General features: G+C 39.2%; 1 protein-coding gene across 2 annotated transcripts in view; it reads left to right on the top strand.

Annotated features, from left to right (window-relative positions):
• Window positions 1–23,916, top strand: part of LOC119741169 (tyrosine-protein phosphatase 10D-like) — a 44,500-nt gene that overhangs the window by 5,497 nt on the left and 15,087 nt on the right. The window contains exons 3-15 of one of the 2 annotated variants that reach the window (XM_038216875.1): window positions 6,320–6,395; window positions 7,195–7,506; window positions 8,883–9,119; window positions 9,770–10,006; window positions 10,687–10,923; window positions 11,568–11,825; window positions 13,290–13,556; window positions 15,649–15,936; window positions 17,720–18,001; window positions 18,877–19,152; window positions 20,209–20,475; window positions 21,876–22,142; window positions 23,236–23,366. In XM_038216875.1, the coding sequence (XP_038072803.1) occupies window positions 6,320–6,395; window positions 7,195–7,506; window positions 8,883–9,119; window positions 9,770–10,006; window positions 10,687–10,923; window positions 11,568–11,825; window positions 13,290–13,556; window positions 15,649–15,936; window positions 17,720–18,001; window positions 18,877–19,152; window positions 20,209–20,475; window positions 21,876–22,142; window positions 23,236–23,366 (3,135 nt within the window). The remainder of the gene's footprint in view (window positions 1–6,319; window positions 6,396–7,194; window positions 7,507–8,882; window positions 9,120–9,769; window positions 10,007–10,686; window positions 10,924–11,567; window positions 11,826–13,289; window positions 13,557–15,648; window positions 15,937–17,719; window positions 18,002–18,876; window positions 19,153–20,208; window positions 20,476–21,875; window positions 22,143–23,235; window positions 23,367–23,916) is intronic. The other variant, XM_038216876.1, reaches the window with a different exon arrangement.

Here is a 23,916-nt window from a genome sequence, read left to right as displayed (position 1 = left end):
TACAATGTAGGTTGATGGTGGGATAAATGCAAATTTTGTACTTTGCAAAACTACCACAGACTAGAAATACTTAAAAGCTAGGATATATTTGCCTACATGTACATGTACCTGCATAATAATGACAATAAATATTGTCAGTATTTGCACTGTAGATTAAACAAAATTTCAACAAAGTACTTTGTTTAAAATTGGCCGCAGGCATTTTCTACAGTACATGTACCTGTACTGGTAAATTCCTTTTTTTTTAACATTATAACAGCCTGGGGTTTTGAACACATGTATACAGTACATGGAAATATACAGAGAGCATTCTGAATAATGTAAAATAATGTAACACGCTTGTAAAATCGTACGGGATGAACTTACAACCTAAGGATTTTCATTTACATGTACATGTATTGCACCATGTACATTGTACATAACATTTATAACTAAATTATCATCTTATCTAAAACATATTTGGTTAAAAGATAAGGGCAATGTTAGTTACTTATTGATGGTTTTTTTTATGCAAACCAGAACTTAATTTAAGCCTCAAAAATCCAAATGTATAAATTTCCTCTTGTTCCTGCTCTGTGATCATGTTGTGTTCAAAATAAAGGTGTACATTTACAGAAACTGTAGATCAATACCACCGCAGGAACACAACATTGTAAGTACTTAAATTACAGGAAAGAAACAACTGTTTGTAATAATTTTGTAACATGAATAATAAAAAAACCTCATGTAGGAAATTGAAATACAAACTGCATGGAATGAAATTAAAGGGAAAATGCAACATTTGCAAACATCACAAAATAAAACTAGCAAATTATTTTGAAATACTTTGCTGGACTGTTAGTGAATGAGAGTCTAAATCATCCTGTAAAATCATGGCACTTGGTATACTGTCATTTTCAAGAAAAGTGGTATTTTCGTATCAATTTCCAACGCTGGTCGGCCGACCAGCGTTGGAAAAAACTGGCTTTTTTCAAATACCGGCCCCAATTGACCATATTTAGTTAGTCCGCATTTGTTTGCAATCGATTACACACCTATGAACGGGTACAAGCCAGCTAGACTGGTTCCCTGACCATATAATTCCCCAACATCTATGAATTGCTCTGTTTCATCTTAATTGGAGTCAGGGAACCAGACTACAGGAAAATGATTGTTTTTCTTGGTTTATATAGCATCTACGAACCCAAAATGTCAAAAAAGTCAGTGTAACAATATTTGCTATATGGGCAATTCTTTGGTAACGGAATTACGGAATTTTGTCACTTTGTCAAGGATTATTCTTTCCCAAGAAAATATGTTCTATGCTAGGCAACTAATCTAAACATGGAAAGGGAGCCAAGACCCAATAGAATTGATTGACCGCTAAAAAAAAAAAAATCCCACAAGATTACCCTTTAAGGGGCGGAGCTTAATATCGGTAACGGAATTACGGACGGAGGACAAGCATATTTGAGTTCTTGCATAAATTAATAAAACTCTCTGAAGTTTTGAAATTTTAAAATTGGACACTACCTGTTATTTATAGAGTTCAGGGGTGTTGTTAACTACAATGCAGAACAAAGTTGAAAAAATAATCAGTCTTTTCATAATTTGCATTTTAATCACGGTAACGGAATTACGCCTGGGCGGTAACGGAATTACGCCATAGGTTTACATGTAATAGGTAAATGCAATACTTTTACATTGAATTCAACATGAACTCATCACAATACAAATTTTAGAAGTTTATAAAATGCCACAAGGGGAAAGCTAAGTGAAAATTAGCAGATCAAAATGTAAATGTAGGCCTAAACATGTCTGGGCTTCATTTTTTAGGTCAAAGGTCAAGGTCAAATGAAAGCAATATGTATATGTATATTTTTTTTTACCGAAAATCTAATTTTACTATGAACAATTGTATTATCGTATTTCACTAGTTTATCGTGGAAAATACAATAAAACTGCACTGGTTGGCATCTCTGAGCAAGGGAAGATGTTAAGTTATGCCAAGTAGAAGTACAAGTACAGTCTGGTACTCAACTTTCATATATACTTGTTGTGGAATATATTTTCTGTGGGTACCAGACAACGGCTTTGGCAACACATATTTAAAGGGAATGTACATCATTGGCTTTTGCTGTAATTTTAAGAAATGAACTATTTGAGGGGTTAGTATAATAGATCAAATATTGTTACACTGACATTTTTGAAGTTTTGCGTTCAAAAATGCTGGAAAAACCAAGAAAAACAAAACTGTTCAAGTAGTCTGGTTCCCTGACTCCACTAAAGGTAAAATGGATCAATTTATAGATGCCGGAAAATTGGAGGATAAGGGAACCAGACTAGCTGGCCTGCACCCGTTCATGAACATGTAACAAATAGCAAACAAAATTTGGACTGGAAAGAGTGTAAAGTTGGAGCAGTAGTTGAAAAATAGGTTTTTCCAACGGTGGTTGGCCGACCACCGTTGGAAATGTATACAAAAATATCATTTTCTTGAAAATTACTTCACACCAGGTGCCATAATTTTACAGGATGCTTTAGACTGTCATTTACCAACATCCTAGTAAGGTATTTTGTAAAAACTTGGTAGTTTTATTTTCTGATGTTTGCAAATGTTGTATATTCCCTTTAAGCATCCAAACAACTATTAGCATTTTTTAAATAGTAAAAAAGAAAACGTAAAAGTAAAAAATATCAATGGAACACCTGATTATTTTTAATTATATAATAGCAAATTAAAGAGGGAAATGATTTAACAAGTAATTTAGTATTTAAAGTTATTGTCCAAGGTTACAAGCAAATCTCCAATTTAATAATATGTCATGTACATAATCTGGAGGAAATGTGCATACTTTGTGCATGCGTAATTCCGTTACCGTAATTCCGTTACCATTTCGTAATTCCGTTACCACTTGGAAAAATGCCAAGAAATTACTATTTTAAAGTTTTTATTTTTCATTTATGTTTATAGTAGGGTCTTTTCTCAACATACATGATTTGAAGAAAAAAAACAAGAAAATTTGTGAAATAAGTAACTTTTGCCATTTTTTCGGTAACGGAATTACGTGCTAATTTTGACATTTTTAAATGAAGGCCTACACTATATATATATATATATTTATATTTTTAGAATTTTTTTTAATGACCCTGAGTAATGTTAGTAACTTGTAACATCATAAAATAAATCAAATCTTTTCTCTATAATTCAGAAAGTAATACATACACTAAATTTTATTTTTTTTACCAAATCTGAACATTTTTAATCATAAATTGCAAAAATCACTGTTTTTACCAGAAATATGTAATTTTTTTCAATTTCATTTTTTGAACTGAATTCCCCATTTAATCGAGGTCTGGAAAAAGTATAAAAAAGGTTTAATATGTAAATATTTAATTTTGACATTTTTTGCTCTCCCATGGAGAATTGCCCATATATTACCAACCCCCACTCCATCCATTTCTGAAAATTACAGCAAAAGCAAATGATGTACATATTCCCTTTAAACACAAGGAATTAGGAGACATATAAAGCCCATGTAGATTGGCATATTTACATGTATTGCACCATGTACATGTATAACTATAAACAGTTAAAACTAGATTATCATTTAATCTAAAAAATATTTGGTTAAAAGATAAGGAGAAAAATTACTTATGATGTTTTTTATGCAAACCGGAACTTTAAGCCTCAAAAAGTATCAATGTATATTAGTTCCTCTAGTTCCTCTTGTGCCTGCTCTGTGATCACGTTGTGAAATAAAAGGTAAAAGGTGGAAATTTATTGAAACTGTTAACCAATACTATTGCATTAATACTTAAAGTCCACCAATGTTTGCAATAATTTTTCAAAAAAACCACAAATTTCCTGCTTCACAATTTTTTTTTTTTTTTACAAATTTGAAGCTCACCCCTCGATAGTATGATGTCTGTTTTTAATGGTGACATTGTGCTTTGAGATATTATTGAAAATTATTACATGTAGGTGTCTCGCGCACCTTGTCTACTGGTAATCTTCATATTGACATGACGTTTGTGCAGATGGTACGTAGACTTTGTATGCAGACTAAAAGGCTATTGAAATCTCTCGCTATTTTATCGGTAGAACACGTTTCTGTGAAATTTGATAACCAGGGAAAAAAATGGGTCTAATTGCGCACATATTTTATGGCTGTGAAAATCCCCCAAAATCTCCCCATAAAGTTATGGCAGCATGATATTGCAAAATGTTTATTTGTGTAAAGTGTGTACATTATACATGTTTTTTTTTAAGTCATAAAGCTTAAATTTTGTGGTACATACTATGCAAACATCATTTGTATATTTACCCTGTTTTTTTTTTTGGTATCTAGTGTTCTTTTCAGTTCTGTTTATTTGTACAACTACCCATTTTGTATCGGTATTTGCATAGTGTGCATGTGCGTATGTTGCAGCACACAATTTGCACTCCAGACTTTGACTTTGACCCGGATTTGCGGCACCCTGTTGTCATAGTAACCATGACATAGTTCATAATTTACTGTCTGTTGAGTTACCAAATAGATGAAGTGGGGACATTTTGATCATCAAAACCAGCTATCGAAATTCTAGAATGTTGGCAAAAAAACAAAAACAAAAAAGGGCAAAGAAGTTATCCATCATAGATGAAGTTGACATTTTTCAGTCATTAACTGACATTTTATTAGAGACTATTTTTCCCCTTTGGAAAAAGGGACTTTTTGGGGGGGGGGGGAATAAAGTAAAGTTTTAAACCAAAACTAACAAGAGGAACTTATCTTAGATTGTCCACATCGGACTCATAATTGTAAACTTTTGTCTCAGTTTTCTCCCTCAAAATGCCGATTGAATCCAGCTCTTTAATCCTTAAAGGAAATGTACAACATTGGCTTTTGCTGCCAGTTTCAGAAATGAATGGATTGGAGGATAAGTAAGTTACATAAAATATTGTTAAACTGACTTGTTTCATGTTTTGGGCTTGAAGATGCTGGAAAAACCAAGAAAACCTATCATGTTCTTGTAGTCTGGTTCCCTGACCCCACTTAAGATGAAACAAAGCAATTAATACACTTTGGGGAATTGTAAGGTCAGAGAATCAGTCTAGCAGGCTTGTATCCCTTCACAGGTGTGTGATCAATTGCAAAGAAAAGTCAGAATAACTAAATATGAAAAATTAAGAACAGTTTTTGAAAAAAGCCAGTTTTCTCCAACGCTGGTCGGCCGACCAGCGTTGGAAAAATACAGTTTTTCTTGAAAATGTCAGCCCACCAGGAGCCACGATTTTAAAGGATGTTTTATTCCCTAACAATTTAGTAAGGTATTTCGTGATAATTTGACCATTTCGTTTTTTGATGTTTGCAAATGTTGTATTTTCCCTTTAACCGTAACCCCCTTGAGTAATACAGTGTAGAGTCTTTTCTCACTCTTTACATGTACATGTACATTGTATATGGCAACTCAATGCCCAAACTGTTGCACTTCGATAAAGGTGGTATGCCTGACCCCTTGCAAAGCATAAACAGTTCACTAGTGCAGTCCTCACTCCAACAGATTCCAACAAAACATGCAGTTGGATTTTAAAGGGTTGGGGTGGTTAGGATTAATCCTTCCATATCTTTCAAAATCAGTCTGGAGATTTCAAGGATTTTGTAGGATTGAGGCAGTTGGAGCTTGCACTATCAATTTACTTGGGGCTTGACACCCCTGATTTAACCCTCCCTCTGGCTGTCAAATTTAACACAGCTATCCCCGCAGTCATTATCAACCAAGTTACAAAAAATGTATACTGTAGATGATTTTTGCCATCAGACTCGTAGAAAATGCGCTTACGTTGTTCATGTATGTTGTACTTACATGTGTGTATGCGTGGCATTTAGAGTACATTATTCAAAATTCATTCCATCAAACATGTCCAATTTAATTACTTCTACGAACACTACGCACATGATTTTAAAAAGCCTCAGCTCAGGGCAGCTTCAAAACTCTCTCCTTTAGTAATTTTTCTATGGCTCTATGGGCAAGAACTAAAGAAAGACTTGTACAAACACACACACAAACAATCACCAAGGACAGACTGATGAACAAGCAATTGGACCCCGTTCCCACTAGATCCACCAATTGGGGGATCTGATCCACCTTTTGCCAGATTGGTGGATCAGATCCCCCAATTGGTGGATCAGATCAGAGCAAAAAGATGGCGGATAAATTTGTGTTATAGGAAGCATTGCAGCATGGTATGTGACTGAGAGAGATCCTGTCTCCTGCTGTCCACTTTACATTGAAATATTATAATTTGAACTGAAGGCCATTTTTGTTTCATTTTGTTTGTTTTTTTGTTTCACAGGCCATTTTACTACCAATCAAATGTGTGGGCCAGACTTCAAATTCAACAACTCCTTTGATGTCTGAAACAACTGAAGGTAATGGAGTGTTTGAGAGTGACCAGCTGGTTTGAATAATTTTAATTGCCTCGTTGATTGACCTTGTAAGACCCTGTCAGGATATCTCTTAATGACACCTCTGAGAATTCAACAATCAAAATTAGAACAAGGCTATTTTACTGATGAATTTAGTAAATGCAACAGAGATTTCCATCGTTGATTGCATGTTCAATATTGTGTATTCACATGTTTTGTCTTAACAACTTTGTATGCCTCTTTTTTTTTGGGTAGAGCAACTTAAAAAAAATAAATCTTGAAATTGAATCCCTTAATTTTTAGAATGAGATTTAATGCCCAATGTGACAAAATAGATCTGTGATGAAAAATATATGAAATAATTAGGATGTTTAATTAATTTGAAAAATAAAAAAGGGAGGAAATATGCAAGAATTAGGTTTTCGCCCCACTTTTAAAATTTGGGCTTCATTTAAACACTTAGGAAAATCAGGAACCAACTCAATTTTCCTCTGTTTGAAGTTAAAACATGTAAATTTGTCTTAATAGCCATAATAAACAAGTTTTAAATTTGGGGAGCATCTTGATCATGATTTTAACGGTAGTAATGCATTTTAATATTCACCAAAAATTTATACAATATTTTCTGTAAATCAGATAGAAAGTTGATGTTGTAATTTATTTTTCAAGAATACAATTTTCCATATGTAGTACTCCAGGCAAGTAACATTTCTCAGCTGGGCACAGATGTAAATCTACAAACTTTAATGAAGCAATTCATAGGCACAATACATGTATTTGTCTGTACTTTCTATCATCGCAGCTACGACTACCCCACCATTGATGACTACCCAACTAGTGACGACCACCCCACCATTGATGACTACCCAACCTGTGACGACCACCCCACCAGTGATGACTACCCAACCAGTGACGCTTGCGTGTCCAGACAACATTTTGTCAAATGCTACAGAAGTCTTGTACACAGTACCGACCGCTTCGGATGGCACCTCAACCGTTTCATGTTCACCACCGCCAGGAAAGTTTGAAGAAGGGGAGACCATGGTCGTTTGCGATGTTTTAGATTCACTAAATGCCACAGTTGCAAACTGCACTTTCAGTGTGACCGTTCTTGGTAAGTTGTATACCCTATCTATTCCTATGGCCTCATGAAAATGGGCTGATTGCTTTTAAAGATATAGTCCATATTATTTTTTATTTGTGCATTTTGTTCGTTTGAAGCAACAAAAGTGGGCAAGATCTAAAGAAGGGCATGATGCTTACAAGCGCGGGAGTCACATTACGCGCGTATAGCAGGCGCCCACTGTTTTTTGTCAGTTTCTGGAGGTGATATGCAGTATAGTTGCATAATAAATCGCCCAATCTGCTCGCATATAATAGACCCTTGCTGCTGTGCAAGGTCATATTAAATAGACTAGGCGGTGCTAGACGAATCCGGACACGTGATGACTGCACATACACAAGGCCCCTTCAATGGAGAAACCATTTATGCATGCTATTGTACAAGGCAACTACCATGTGGCGGATTATCTGAACAGTAGCTAGCACAATGCTGTTGCCATTGAAGGGGGCCTTCGTGATAAATTTGTTAGCGGGATTTGTCTATATGACTACCCTTCAACACCAATGAATAGGCTAAATTTGGCCGGTTGTGTAGACTGAGGTGTGGAAAGAATATAACCATTGTGAATCAATTGGATAGAATATTTTGGGTTCTTGGGTTCTAGCACAAGTGTCCGCCGGCGGGCTCGAACCCACGTCAGTGTTGCCTCTGTAACACCAGAACGTGAGTCCGGTGTTCTTAACCTCTAGGCCATCACACTCCGGGACGAGCACTCTGGGACGAGCTCTCCTAGGCTTATCTCTGTTTGGTTTTGAGGTGGCTAGTTTCTCTTTACTTGAGTGGTTTTGTGTCACCAGTCACTGAGGTACATGTGCTAATTTCCTGACAGAAGTGAATGATCAATTATTGAAAACTTCCCTTGCCCACTTCATTTATTGTTAGCAATGGACAAAAAAATGTTTTAATTTATCAAAAACGTAATGAAACTCAAGTCTTAAGCATGGCTACATCCTGTTGAAAGAATGACTAGTTAAGTATTTATGAAACAAAAACGATTCACTGTTGACTTTATTACGGAACAAAAGTGAAACTTGGAAGCTAATAAAACATGGAAACCGGAGTTTTTGTGGAAGTGGCCACTTGAATTGGCATTCACCATGCAAACATTACCAGTCGCCCTAATAATAAGTCTCTCCGATGTGTGACAAATCATGTGAAAATTGGAGGATTCAGCATTGTTAGGGTTACCTTCACATTTTTTCTCAAATTTTTGTTCAATTTTTTGTTCAGATTTCTTTCCACATGGTGTTACCCGCAATTGTTCTATTTAGAAAAATTATTATAATAATCATCATTGAAGATTGATTATGCTGCAAAGTTAGCTTTTTTTTGTAATTATCTGTTTATCAAATTGTTTTTTTATACAGATACCACCCCTCCCAATGCCACCTTCTTCAATTGTTCTGCGGACATTCTATCAAATAAGACAAACGTTGATTACGTGGAACCAGTGGCTTTGGATGGCCAAGAGAGCTTGACAGTCACATGTCGGCCGTATCCCCCTGGCTCCTCCTTCCCCGAGGGTAATACGAATGTCGTTTGCACAGCATCGGACCAAGCGGGCAATGTTGCCGCTAAAAATTGTACATTTACTGTGACTGTCGGTGAGTGACTAGATATGATACCAGTATTTTTTAGCTTAAAGAGGTTGTGGAATGCTCGAAGACATTTCCGTCATTTTTTGGTTATATGTAGCCTAAGGTGTGATGAAATAAAAACGACAATTGTTTCTGTCATGAAATGAGTACAAACGGTACTTTTGAGAGCTGTTTTTCAGGTCCTGTTTCGACCCGAACGTGCAATTTATGTAAAAGTCGTCGTTGGGGGCAGCAAACAAAACGTAGTAAATTGTGACGTAATAAACAGGACTCCCGATGCAGCGTATGTACGGATCGGTAACCAGACTGCTTGCTAGGCAGATGTGGCTGTGCCCCCCAAACAACTTTTTTTTCGGAGGGTTAGATGTAAAAAAAACCCCCAAAAAACCATGGTTTTTGGTTGGAATAAAACATGAAAAATTAATTGAGAGAGAAAAAAAAATCAAGTTTCTGTTCTCCAGCAATGATAAAAGCTGTGAAGTTTGTTCAACTTAAAACGTTTTGTTAATGATCTAGATTTAGTTCAGAAATTGATTGCCATTGCTTAATCTCATTGGCTTCATGAAATGTCATCATAACTTAAACGATTGTAACTTAAAAGATATTTGCTTCAATTTTCTGAATAAAGTTTTTTCAACTTCATTCTGTTATTCCAGATACAACTCCTCCAAATGCTACATTTACTAATTGTTCCGGGGACATGCTGACCAATAATGCAATAGTGGACTACGATGAACCAACTGCCTCCGAAGGAGATGTCAGTCTGAGTGTGTCATGTGACCCACCATCAGGATCTAAATTCCCAGAAAACCAAGATACAACTGTCGTTTGTACTGCTTCAGACGCTGCTGGAAATGTTGCTGATCAAAATTGTACCTTCGTCGTCACTGTTGGTAAGATAAAATCTGATAACTAACACAAAATGAGGCAATGGCAGCAATTAATGAGATAAATTAATGTTTACATAATCCTGCAGCAAAGTAAGATTGGATCTGTTTGAGTTGTCATTTTGAAATTTTGATTGAATAGAAGGGAATTCTTGTCAAGAAACAATTGATTAGTGCAAAGGACATCGTTGTTGATAGGTCTGGAAAGAAAAAATCAATGAATAAAAAAGTGGAAAGTGAAGAGCAAAACCTAACATTGATTTACATCACCCTGATGCAACAATTCCATCTTATGAAAAGTTATAGGCAGTACCCGCTGCGATGTACATCAGATTCGAACCAGCCAACCGATCCCGTAAGCTCGGTGGTCTAGTGGTAAGACATCTGCACTAGAAAGCAGGAGGTCGTGGGTTCGAGTCCCACCCCAGTGATTTTTTCCAACTTTCACTTCGGACGTAATACACTGAGTATACAGTGTTTATACGTCGGTGAAGGGCAAAACCTAATATGGAAAGTATTTAGTTCATCGAGTTGGGAGGAAAATCCCAAAATGATGTTGCTGGTACAACCCGAGACAACCTGCATAAAGATGGATTTAGTGGTTGAAAAAGGAATATTTTTTAAAAACTTTTTTTTTTCCACAAAACAACTTCATCCATTTTTCTTTCGTTTTTTTCCTCCCGCAGATACAACTCCTCCAGTTGCAACATTTACTAATTGTTCTGAGGGCATGTTGACCAATAATGCAACAGTGGACTACGATGATCCAACTGCTTCCGAAGGAGATGTCAGTCTGAGTGTGTCATGTGACCCACCATCAGGATCTGAATTCCCAGAAAACCAAGATACAACCGTCGTTTGTACTGCTTCAGACGCTGCTGGAAATGTTGCTGATCAAAACTGTACCTTCGTCGTCACTGTTGGTAAGATAAAATCTTAAGATGAAACCTGTTCCTTTAATGTTACTGTCGGTGAGATGATATAGAAAACACAAAAATATACGTGTGATCCTGCGGTTATTGAACGTGCACATTTTCAACTTTCTCGCACTGTGAATTTGTTTTTGCATTCAAGAGTTATTAAAGGAAACATGCAATAGAATGTTATGACTTGAATACATTTATAACAGCTTTGTTGCCAATACTATGACTTTCCACCTCCTTTGTTGCAGTAAAAGGGAGAAATTTCAACTTTTTAGTTTTTATGCTATTTTTTTTCCACAACACAACTTCATCCATTTTTCTTTCGTAAAGGAAAGCTTTTGAAATTGGCTTTCCAGTCATTATTTTTTGTGCTACATATTTTTTTAAATATGAAATATAATTTTTGGGGTTTGGGTTCCGCTTTTTGACTCACCCTTTATTTGACATTTTCAAATGCATTTGATTTTTTAAGGCTCTGCATGTAAACAAAAATAGGTGAGTACTAAAGAATAAACATGTTGACAGTTGATGCTGAAAACCTGCATTTCTAAGGCTAATGCTCAGCGGCGTACTGTATCATGAGGTGCTCGTATTCCCAAATTTCATTGTGAGTAATTTTTGCAAACCTGTTTGTCTTTATTCAGATACATTATCCCCTGTTCTGGACCAAAACACCTGCCCGTCTAACACCTCCCATTACGCTGACTACGCCACTAACTCCACATACGTGACATGGGAGTACCCTAGGGCTACTGACAATCTGGACCCCGAACCCACGGTCACCTGCTCGCCCCAATCCAACACCAAATTTGAAATTGGTGAGAGTACAGTCACGTGCATAGCAACGGACGCTGCGGAGAATGTAGCAACGCCGCCCTGTACTTTTCAAGTCATTGTAACAGGTATGGACTAATACTGACTTCTGCTTTTTTCTTAAAGATGCTGAGCTTAGAAATATTGTATGAGGAAAAAAAAAATTACGGAATAAGAGGGAGTGCTGCAACACCACTATAGACTTTCTTTACGATTCCGCCACATTGAATTGAAAGCGAGGTAAACTCTTCATTTTTGGAACTGCGAGTGGAAATAACAATGAAATGAAAGTTCATTACAAATTAATACCAGTCTGCTCTGATTAATAAAATCAAATTTGTAATTAAACATACCCTTATGTTTTAAGCCTCATGTAAACAAAGATTTGAAAGTGAGGCTTGGTGCGCACTCCAATTATAAAATAGTCTGGCACAATCAAGAATGACTTCCTCATGAGTAAGTTCTATTTTCTGGGCAGGAACAGTAGAAACGTCATGTCCATTGAAGAAATTTAGCAGTTTATTTCAATCTTTAACTGAACGATTGTAAAGATGTAAATTGTTTACTAGAGCCTTAAGTGAACTTATGTCAACTTGGGATTTACACAAGTTTGTTTGTAAATGGTGTATTTAACATCGTCATTTGCTTAAAGAGGTTGTGGAATGCTCGAAGACATTTCCGTCATTTTTTGGGTATATGTAGCCCAAGGTGTGATGAAGTAAAAACAACTATTGTTTCTGTCATGAAATGAGTACAAAAGGTACTTTTGAGAGCTGTTTTTCAGGTCCTGTGTCGACCCGAGCGTGCAATTTGTGTAAAAGTCGTCGTTGCGGGCAGCAAACAAAACACAGTAAATCGTGACGTAATAAACAGGACTCATTTATGCTACTCTGCATCGGGAGTCCTGTTTATTACGTCACGATTTACTGTGTTTTGTTTGCTGCCCGCAACGACGACTTTTACACAAATTGCACGTTCGGGTCGAAACAGGCATAAACAGGACTGGAAAAACAGCTCTCAAAAGTACCTTTTGTACTCATTTTATGACAGAAACAATAGTCGTTTTTATTTCATCACACCTTAGGCTACATATACCCGAAAAATGACAAAAATGTCTTCGAGCATTCCACAAACTCTTTAAGACATGGTCAATTGACCTATTGCCGTTTGCGAGTTAGACACGCCCCTTAGACAACCCTCTGGAATTTGTACGTTATGTTTTGTTTGTCTCAGATTTTGCGCGTTCCGCATCCATTTGTACATGTGTATGATGTAATTGGACAATATTTCACAAGTTGCATTGACGCGATTCTACAGCGATAGATTAATTGCTGTAGACTGCTTGCAGCCATCTTAGAAATGTTTTTATTGTGAGTGCTTTAAAGGTTTAACCATGTTAGTACATCTCTGTGGAGTAAAAGCAATGTTCCCCCAATATGGCTACCTTGCAAAGGCTCTATAGTTGTTACCACATGTGATTTATTCATAAATCATTTTTTAACTAACAAAATTGTAACTAGCAAAAATACTTAACTGTTGTTTTGCCTCTACAGAACTGAGAGCCCCCACTATAGACAGCATCTCCAACATCACCAAAGAAACAATGCTCATCACGTGGTCCTCCCCTGATGTCGTTGAGAATTTTACCGTGGAATACTCCGGTACATTTCAAGATACCGAGACAAAAAATACAACCCTGCCCGGTACAGAAGACAGCTATGAACTGACTAGTCTGGTTCCGGGGGAGACCTACACCATCAAAGTGATTGCTGAAAGCGAACGTGCCTTCGCAGAGAGCGAAGAACGAAAAAGAACCACAAGTGAGATATTAACAAAAGAATCCTGACATTTTGGTGGAATGTTTGCATTGGCAGTTGATATTTTGATAATGGGATTTATTTTCCACCAATGTGGGTTTTATCAGGGCTATTTCAAATATTCGATCAATTATCAAATATTAGAACATTTGCTTTTGATTCAAATATTCGGAGGTGAAATGCAGTGAAATAAAAAGTGGAAAAAGTCACATTTTTGGCGAGCTGCGAAGCAGATGCGAGCCTATGTAATACCAATTTCCGTCCGTCTGTCCGGGCGCCCGTCCGTCCGTCCGTCCGGCCGTCCGCGTTCAGATAAAAATGTTGAAGTTTTTTTTTCTAGTTAACTTGGGGAAAAAAATTAAATGCAGTTGTCATGTATCATCTTTATAACTTCAGTTAGGTTCATATCATTGCAGTAAATTTTATGATTTTATTGAGGAACTTTAATTCAAGGAAATGTTAAAGTTTTTAATTGTTACATGTACATGTATACTGGTATAACATGTACTGTACGTGTGTGTATACCGGTATAACATGTACATGTACACGTTGCATTTTGGGGATGTGCATGAGCTTCTGGTTTGATCTGTTAGTTTATGGGGTTGGAGTAGGGATGGGGTATAGGGGAGGGTGGGGTGGGGTGGGTTGGGGGATAGGGTTGGAGTTAGGGTTTGTGTGAGTAGGATGAGTAGGGGAGCTAGGATGGGTGGGGCGGGGTGGGTTGGGGTGGGGTGGGGTGGGGAGAGGGGTTGGAATACTGGGTTTGGGTGGGGTGGGGATTTGTAGGGGTGGGGTGGGAACAGGTAGGGAGAGACAGGTAGGGGGAGACAGGTAGGGAGAGGATGGGCATGGATGTAGGAGTTGGATTAGGAGGGGGTTGGGCAGGGGGCGGGATATAGGATCGGAGTAGGGGTTGGGTTGGGGATGTGTAGGGATGGGTTGTTGTAGGGGTTGGATAAGGGGAGGGGGCAGTATATAGGGATCAGAGTAGGGGTTGCATGGGGTCAGTTGGGGATGTATGGTGGGGGAATGGGGTGGGCGGGATATTGGAATTCGAGTAAGGGTTGGGGTGGGGATGTGTAGGGTGGGTAAGGACAGATAAGGGAAGATAGGGTAGGTGGGTGTAGGGGGTTGGGGTAGGGGAGGGTACGGGTCAGGGGAGGGGGAAGGAGATAGGGATTGGAGTTTGGGTGGGGTTGGGATGTGTAGGTGATAGGGTGGGGATGGTTAGGGGAGGATGGAATGGGTGTGGGTAGGGGGTTGGGTGGGGGAGGGGGCGGGTTGGGGATGGGGTAAGGTTTTGGGATGGGGTAAGGTTTCGGGGAGGTGGTGATGGTGCTGTGTCTTCATGTACATGTATACCCATTCTTGTTCTGCATTTGTGGCGGCTACACAAGAGTTTTCCCATGGTAATACAAATATGGGGAGCAGAAGACACTGTTGGGGCTGCAAAAATCCACAACTGAGTCCTAATTACCCTAACAATGGAAAACTCCCCCATAATACAGTGACGGCTAACCTATACACATGTATTTATTAGGTAATCTGTTAACTTTTTATGTTGACATTTTAAAACTGACCCCTACACCTAGGCACATCAACAAGAATCCTGATCCCCTTCCATCATGCCCATCCCCAACCCTACCTTCAGCCTCCCTTCCTGCCTTGGACAGCGAGCCATGGCGGCTTCGCCGTTCTAGTTTTATAAAAAAATTGCTTCTGAAAGCTTACTTCAAGGTGTTGTTTGCTAGACACTTAAAGGAAGCCGATGTATATGCCCAACAATAAAATGTAGTTACTGTGTGGGACTCGAACCAAGGACCTCCTGCTTACTAGTGCAGATGTCTTAACAGATCAACCACCAAGCATGCAAAGGTTGGTTTGAATCTGACACAGCTGCAGGTACCACGGTCTATGATGTTTTATTTCACTCAGGCCCTGGTATAGGCTGACATTTTAAGCACTCTCATTGGACAATTGTTTTTGCATAATAAGTGTACCAGTTGTCAAGGTACATTGAAATGAAGATCCGCGCATAGGTAAATAAATATGCAATTTCTTCCAAACTCTCTACATATTTTTTTTTCTTACCAAGAACTGAATGCGCCAACAATCACTGATGCCACCTCGGTTGGCATGACATCAATAACCCTTCAGTGGGGAGCAGCCCCAAACAGCTTTGTGGAGAATTACACCGTGGAGTACACTGGGATTGAGGAGGACATGGTTTTGAAAAATATGACATTGGGTGGCACAGAGTTGAGTACAACGCTTGATGAGCTGCTGCCTGGGGAGACATACACGCTGAGAGTGGTGGCTAGTAGTGGGTCGGTAGAGAGTGGAGAAGTCTTCGCTGAAAGCCAAGAAGAACAGGAAACTACAGGTATGGACACTGTGCATTAACAGTAGAGGGCGCTTTGGTACCACAAGTGGGTGAGACACACTGCGTGCGCGCGCATGGTCATATCTTACCATTGTGCAATTCCACACAAAAGCGGCCATTTTGTTATACCGTAACGAACCTCATTGTTATTCCTTATTCGTAAACGAAAAAGAAGCTTTTTCTTTTCTATTAAAATAAAATATAGTACTGTGTTTTCACTGTCATCTTATGTGTTTTCACTTTCATCTTTTGAAAAACTTCTTTTAGTTTATGAGTTACGAATAATAATAACGTCTGTTACGGAATGACAAGATGTCCGATTTAGCATGGGATTGCCCCATTATGTGTGAGGACAAGGCATTGGGTTTCCCCTCTTTATTCCTATGATATAACACTCTCCCATAGCACACAGACTTACGTCCGAGGACCGTTTTCAACGAAAGATGTACGTTCAGGGACAGCAAATAATCTGTTCTCTCTTTGTGTTGCTGTCCTTTGGATGTACGTAATATTAGAATGCACTGGCTTCCACATGCCTTGCGTGAAATTCGCACGGCGACTTATTCTCCGACTATGCACAAACCTGTAACGTCTTCGCGTGAGTGTTTCAAATTGTTAAATTCGATTCCTGTTGCAGAGAGTCTGTAAGGGAGCGGTCTTAAATTGTAGGATGCTCGTAGCACTGTAGGAAAGGAACTGTTCCAATACTGGAATAGGAACGCAACAGTATGCGTGCATACTTAAAAACTGGGAAATTTCCCCTGCCAGTTAAAAAGAATGATACAAACAAGGCACATTTGTAATGGGTGGATATTCCATTCGCGAAGGCGTGTTTCTTCTTTAAAATCTGTCAAATGTAATCAACCGCTACATGTTGTTTATATTGTTTCAGCAAGCATGACAAGTGCAGGTGCATGCAAATCCGGATCAGCAACAACATTAGGCTGGCGCTTGTTTCAATTGACCACTGTCCAATATTCCACTATTCGATCACATCCAAGTTGGAATAATCAAATACATGTACTAAATTATTTGAAAATTCTCAACCCTTCTGTAAACAAACAATAAAAGCAGAAAATTGTTAACTTACAGGTTTAAGTAACCACTTTATCATTTAATGACAATTCATAAATACCTCAGACAGTTTAGCTATTCCTATTGGTCGAGAGCCCGTCACGTGGCCGGTATTAAACGGATGATAAAGACATGGCTAGCTGGTCTTAAACACTTTTCCAGTGTCACAATAAAATGTGGACTCCTAAAAATCCAGTGCCTCTTACCGTTTCATTGGTTGAACGTTCACAATCCTCACGTAGGCATGCGCAACACTACAAGCGAGTCAGAATTTTATAGTTCTAAATTTAAAACGCAGCGCCCCAGGTGCGTTCTGCGTGACATCGCGCAGAACATGTTACGCGCGCGTCAATCTCCATAAAAGGGTTGTTTACATCTTACTCGCCAGCTGAACACTCCATTATTTTGCTAGAGGGATGTTTCAAAAAGCATGAAGTGAACTTGTTGAACAAAATCGGGATTTTTTGAACGAATTATTTGAAATTTTTTTACGGATAAGGTATTTATGAATGGGAATAAATATGTGCTCGGTCGGTATTTATCACTCGTTTAATACCGCTTAGAGTCTGGGTGCTGATAATTACCCTCGCCTCCGGCTCGGGTAATTATCAGCACCCAGACTCTAAGCGGTATTAAACGAGTGATAAAAACCTCCGGAGCACACATTTATTCCCTTATTAACGTATAAAATTGTGCTCCTTTTTGGCAGTGCCTATGCAGGTGACTCTCGAAGAGATTGATTCCACAGTGAGTTCCATCACGGCCCAATGGCCAGCACCGACTGACCCACAGTCACCACTCACTCCAGTCATCGAGTATTACATCATCAAATGCCCAGAAGGAAAACCTGAGCCTGAGCGAGTCGATTACTCTGAGAATGTCGAGCAAGCTTCTTGTGTTAACCTCCCCATGGCTGGCAAAAAGTACACCATGACCGTGGAATCCCACAGCGGCGATAAAAATTCCTCAAGGTCTATCCAGATAATTGCACGTGAGTGTGTGTCCCTTGTAAAAGTGAAATTACATGTCTTCATTAGAATTATGACTCGGTGGCTAGGGGGTAAAGTGCTTGCCTCTCACTGCTGTGGCCATGGTTCGATTCCTGGCTTTGAACATACGTGAGTAGAGTTGTGCGTTGGTTCTCTCTGGTGCTACAACGGTTTTTCTCCGGGCACTCTGGTTTCCTCCCTCTGCCAATATAAAACAGTTTCGATCTTTGGCTGTGCTTCGTGGTTATACATGGTCATATGGTGGCTGCCAGAGGCGCCTTTACGTGCCATCGGCACAACCACGTTGCAGTCGTGTTTTTCGCAATTCAGCTTCTTAGCTGCTTGTAAGGATGATTAGACCACCCCCCCCCCAAATTAATTATTATTATTATTATTATTACGTTACAAGCAGAAAGCAGAAAGTGAATTTGATTCTGTACGGATATGGGGGGGGGGGTGGCCTTGCATTGATAAGCGCCTAATGAGTAACGTACGTTAATATCCATTCTAATCAGTTTGCGATTGACCTACCATTATCATGATTTTACTCGGAATTGAAGTAAGTCTTAGATACCTTTAATATTCTTTCATGATTCTTTTTTTTTTTTTAACGACTCATTATAATTGGTCTTCTTTCAGCTCAGAAATTTGTGGCCATGATTCTGTGGCCTATCTTTCAATTAAAGTAAGTGGTCATACCCTTCCCTTCCCTCCCCTCCCCCCACCCCAACCCCAGAATGGTTGAAAGATGGTCTGAAGAGGGCTGCAGCCCTCTTCAGCCCTCTGCAGCCAGCTGGGTAGCTTTAGTTAGGAAAGCAACAGAATGGGTGTTCCAGAGGGTCAAAGGTTCAACTCTGTCTTTGGGTTTTATCCATAGTACCTAACGGCGTCAAGCTCACTGAAGGAGTCTCAACCACATCATCTGTCAGTGCCTCCTGGGTCTTCCCAGGAGGCCAAGCAGATGGCTTCAACATCTCCTGCTCAGAAGGAACTCCCGATCCAGAAGAGATCCTCATTGGGACTACCACCCCATCACCGAGCTACGAAGCGTCTTGCATCAATCTACCAACGCCTGGTGGTACATATACGATGACCGTCTATGTTGAGAGCGGAGGGAGACAGAGCAACTCTTCCCACATCCAACTGACTGCCTGTAAGTTAAACAAAGTCAGTTAAAGATATAGTCCATCATTTGTAATTTCTGCATTTTGTTCGTTTGAAGCAACAAAAGTGCTCAAAATCTAAAGAAGGGTACTGAACAACTATAACCTGATGAAATTTCAGCTCAGCTTCAGCTGTTTATTCCGAGAAAAACAGCATTCTAGGATCTCAATTTCAAATCAAAAGTTGCTGAATCATGTTTTAAATTGGGCCTGAATTTAGCGTCCAAGACACGTTCTCACTGAGCCGATTGCAGCTGCGTCATGCCAATGCTTGCGCGCGCTTCGCCGAAAAACAAAACGAACTACCAATTTAAATTTAAGAAGCACCGTTGGAAAGGCCTTCTTTTGTTGATTACTTCAAAATGACAGCTTGCCAGAAAGAATAATTTCACAGGGAGTTTAGTCCCCTTACTATCTTTCAACCAAGTATGTTTTCCAACAATAATTACGACAGTTACTTTTGGGATAGCTGCAAATGATGGACCATAGCTTTAATACAAACTGAGCCTGACCTTGCCAAAACGTTTGTTATATCCAAAATTTGAATGAATCAGAGCAGCAGTCCTATTCGTTGTACAAGAAGATTTACGTTCACTATACCAGAATGTTGTTGTATCCGAGTCTGCATTAACATGAATCAAACCAGCCATCCTATCCCCAAGCTCGGTGGTTGAGTGGTAAGACGTCTGCGCTAGAAAGCAGGAGGTCATGGGTTCAAGTCCTACCCAACATTTAGTTCGAGACTAAACTTTATTAAGTTTTCAAATTTTTATGGCCTGGCCGTAAGACAATTCTCCATGGTAGACCGTTTCCTATGCCTACCCGAATCGATCAGTTAAGGACCAGAAACCAGTCTAATTGCATGACGTATCTGTTTGGGGGCGAAGACAATCCAAAATAAAAAACTGTTTTTTCCTAGAGTTGTATTTTATTAAACAAAAAAAATGAAAATTGAATATTTAATTTGTTGAAAAGCAAGGAATGTACATTTTAGACATAGATTCAGCTACATTTAACATTCTGTTTCCACAATTTTCTTCATGCAGTGCCAGAGGCAGTTGATACTCTCATTATTGAAAGAGTCTTCACTACTGAAGTAATAATTTCCTGGAATGTTCCGTCGAGTGGAGTCTTCATGTCTTTCAATGCGTCCTACTCCGGAGGAGTACCTAAACCTATCGAGCATGAAAACGGACAGACAAGCTACGAAACGAGCTTTACTGGTCTGGTTCCCGGAACAGAGTACACTTTTAGAGTGGTAACCCTGAGTGGGGATAAAGAGAGTGCGGAGGAGACTGTCATCCAGAGAACAAGTGAGATTGAACTGCCAAATAAGGGCCGATAAGGTTGTCTGTAACGTAACACAAACACATTGTTTTCACACATTCCAGGGGTAAAGGAAAATGATCTGTTTATGTAGTTTTTTGTTTTGTCTGAAAATTACCCTTTTTTAAGTGGGCGGGGAACAAGCCCATATGCATTGCAGCTAGAAATATATGTGATGCGATCAAGCTAAATGAGTCGTTTGTCGATCCCAGTCAAAATTTGGTTTATTACAGATTTGAAAAGAGCAAAATCTCAGCATTACTGCTGTGAAAAACGCATCCCGATACCATCTTTATCTCCAAATGAAAATTCCCGACAAACGACTCACGTAGCTTAATCACACCACATATGATGTTATGATGTCAATCCCTAAAGAAAACTTGAGGAAGAGGACAATAAAGAAATGTTGAGTTGAAATTCCTTCATACAGCCAATTAAATAGATGGATCCTATACGATGACGGATAACTTCAAGGCCATAATTACAAAATGGCCTCCATTTTGAGACAGAGATCAGTTGTGATTGCCTCAATGACAAATTTTACCTGTGTACATTTTGAAGGCCATGATCAGGAAGTGGCAAATATTTTTAGGCAGTAATAAGAAAACACTAACTTCTTTCAAGCAACTAGATTGCTCCAATTGCAGTTGCAGGCTTTCAGGCCAAAACCAAAGGTGGCCTCGGCTTTTAAACAATCAGCGTGGCACGCGGTGCAAGAATCATATGAAAGAAATATATTTATTTGTGGGCAGCCGCCAACTTGAAGGCCATGAGCCGAAGATGGCTTCTGTTTGGAACTCAGCCAAAAAGAGGTTAAATCCTCCTTAATGAAAGAATACGATTGGTGTGTGCACTGTGGCCATTTTGAAGGCCATAAGCCCACAGGATGGCCTCTGTTTTCAGCCAGATACCAGCTATGAATTCTCCTCACAGGTAGAGAGTTAGGCCAGGCAGAGAATTACTTGGCTACGGCTTGCAATTACACATGTATCTATGGAAGTGGCTGCAGCCATTTCCCATAGACAGTGCGTTACCACTAGCCATAGCTGGGTTATTATGGGGTTGCCCTAGACTTGGAGCCCATGGTAAGGAGGTGCATTCATAGGAAATATAAATAATAGAACCTTACTTAAAAACAATTATAGTTCCAATGAAATTGGTTTGTGGTTGTGACATGGCAACCCCGTAAAGTTGTTATTATTACTTAATCTTCACCTTTAACCCTTGGCCTTTCCTTATAATTAGCTTTACCAACCCGTGATCACTCTTTACCTGAAAACGAGAAGTTTATTCCAACCTATTTTCATAGAGTTGAGATATCCCACCGTGCAAAAAGTTCAGTAGCCTCTCATGTTATATTTCAGTTATATCTTTGTTTATTTTTCAGTTCCCTCTGCGATAATAAAGTTTGTCTCAAGCACCCTGACTAAAACCACCATCACGGTTACCTGGGCTGAGGTCGATGGCAACAAAGATGGATACACTGTCTCAATCGATCCATCTGAAGGGACCTTGGATCCCAGAGAACCCTTAGATGAGAATGCAACATTCTCTGGTCTTACTCCTGGAAAGATGTACAGCATTTCTGTAGTAACATTAAGTGGCAACTCTGAAAGTGCCTCTTTTGGAGAAATTTTGACAACTAGACCAGATTGTGAGTAACGTTTCATTATATCTTCCCAGTTCAAGCTGACATTTTTAGTCAATGTCTAAAATAATTTGCGTAAGTTACGCCATAATTTTTCTTTCCTTTTTTTTTTCTTTTCAATTCCGGAACTTTCGTGAAATTTGTCGTCACTGAAATGTTGTGCAGGGTGAAATGTTATGCAACTTGCACAATGAATTGTGGTGCAAGTGGAGTTAGGCCATTGTGTAAGAGCAAACACTTCAGACGTGTGTCCGCAATTTGGCCTTTGGCCGTTAGGTGACCATTAATACACCAATTCAATTCAATTCAATGTTGACCATGGAATTCAATTTAAACAACTTTATTTCACAGATGGAGACTGTTTATGTCAATAAACTTATTTTGGGCACTCGCATTAACATTTTTTTCTACTCTCATTTGAAGATAACATTGTGAGCATTAAAAACACATCCTTTTTTGATAATGCTATACACTATTTTGGCCAACAAAGCGATTTTTGAGGAGGAACTATGTTCGCAGGCATGCCGCACACGTTCTTAAAGATGAGGCACTTGTGCATTGTGGTAACCCTATTGGTCAAGTGCCTGCGTGTGTCCTGAGCACAAGCCTGGTTTTACCTCGGAAATGGCTTCTACTTTAGGATGGCGAATTAGTCACGACAGTTAAGGCCCCCCCCAAAAAAATGCTCTGGTTTCTGGTATGTGCGCGCGTCGCCGTAGCCATGCGCGTCGGCAAAATGAAAAAGGTTTTTTTCAATGAAAAATGATGTCTCAAAACCGCCAAACTCACTGGTTTGACTGGAATCCTGCTGCTGCACAATTTTAGCGTGTTTTTAGATTGGGTTATGGTCAAGAATAAGCTTTATGTGGCCTCTCTGGACACCCATATATTTGCATTAAGTTTAGTCGGGCACCATTTGCAGTCATCAGCCGACATTTGATGCAAAAAAATCAGGTAAAAAAAAAAGTCGCGTCGCCGCACCACTTTTTGGGCAAGCTCCATACCAGAAACCGGAGACTTTTTTTTTTGGCCTAAGCAGTATAGTCATTTTTCTATCTTATTATTTTGGGAAGTTTGAAATGGTTTGTCTTCTTTTCAGTCCCTGGGCCAGTGAGTAATTTGGTCATCAACGATGTAAAGTTACACAGTGCGAGAGTCAATTTTGAGGAACCAACGGAGCCCAACGGCATCATCACTAACTATCTCATTACATACAGCGGCAAATGGAAGGTATTAAAATCCCCACTATCAACATCAAAATAATTCAAGATTATCAAAAGTGAAAGTACCATTTTTGGATGAAGATCTTTCACTCAAGACCACTGGTACTTCATTGTACTACACTGTAGTTATCCTTTGAGGTTAGGGTGGTAATAGGCTGGGCGGTTCGGGGCAGTACCGGGTTTAATGGTTATTCATAAATACCACAGACAGTTAAGCTATTCCTATTGGTCGAGAGCCCGTCAGGTGGCCGGTCTTAAACGGATGATAAAGACATGGCTAGCTGGTCTTAAACACTTTTGTAGTGTCACAATAAAATGTGGACTCCTAAAAATCCAGTGCCTCTTACCGTTTCATTGGTTGAACGTTCACAATCCTCACGTAGGCATGCGCAACACTACCAGCGAGTCAGAATTTTATAGTTCTAAATTCAAAACGCAACGCCCCAGGAGCGTTCTGCGCGACATCGCGCAGAACATGCTACGTGCGCGTCAATCTCCATAAAAGGGTTGTTTACATCTTACTCGCCAGCTGAACACTCCATTATTTTGCTAGAGGG

Source organism: Patiria miniata, unplaced genomic scaffold (assembly GCF_015706575.1).
Source record: "Patiria miniata isolate m_02_andy unplaced genomic scaffold, ASM1570657v1 HiC_scaffold_5, whole genome shotgun sequence".
Lineage (NCBI taxonomy): Eukaryota > Metazoa > Echinodermata > Asteroidea > Valvatida > Asterinidae > Patiria > Patiria miniata.
The sequence above is the reverse complement of the archived record's forward strand: the minus strand, read 5'-3'. Positions and strand labels throughout refer to the sequence as shown.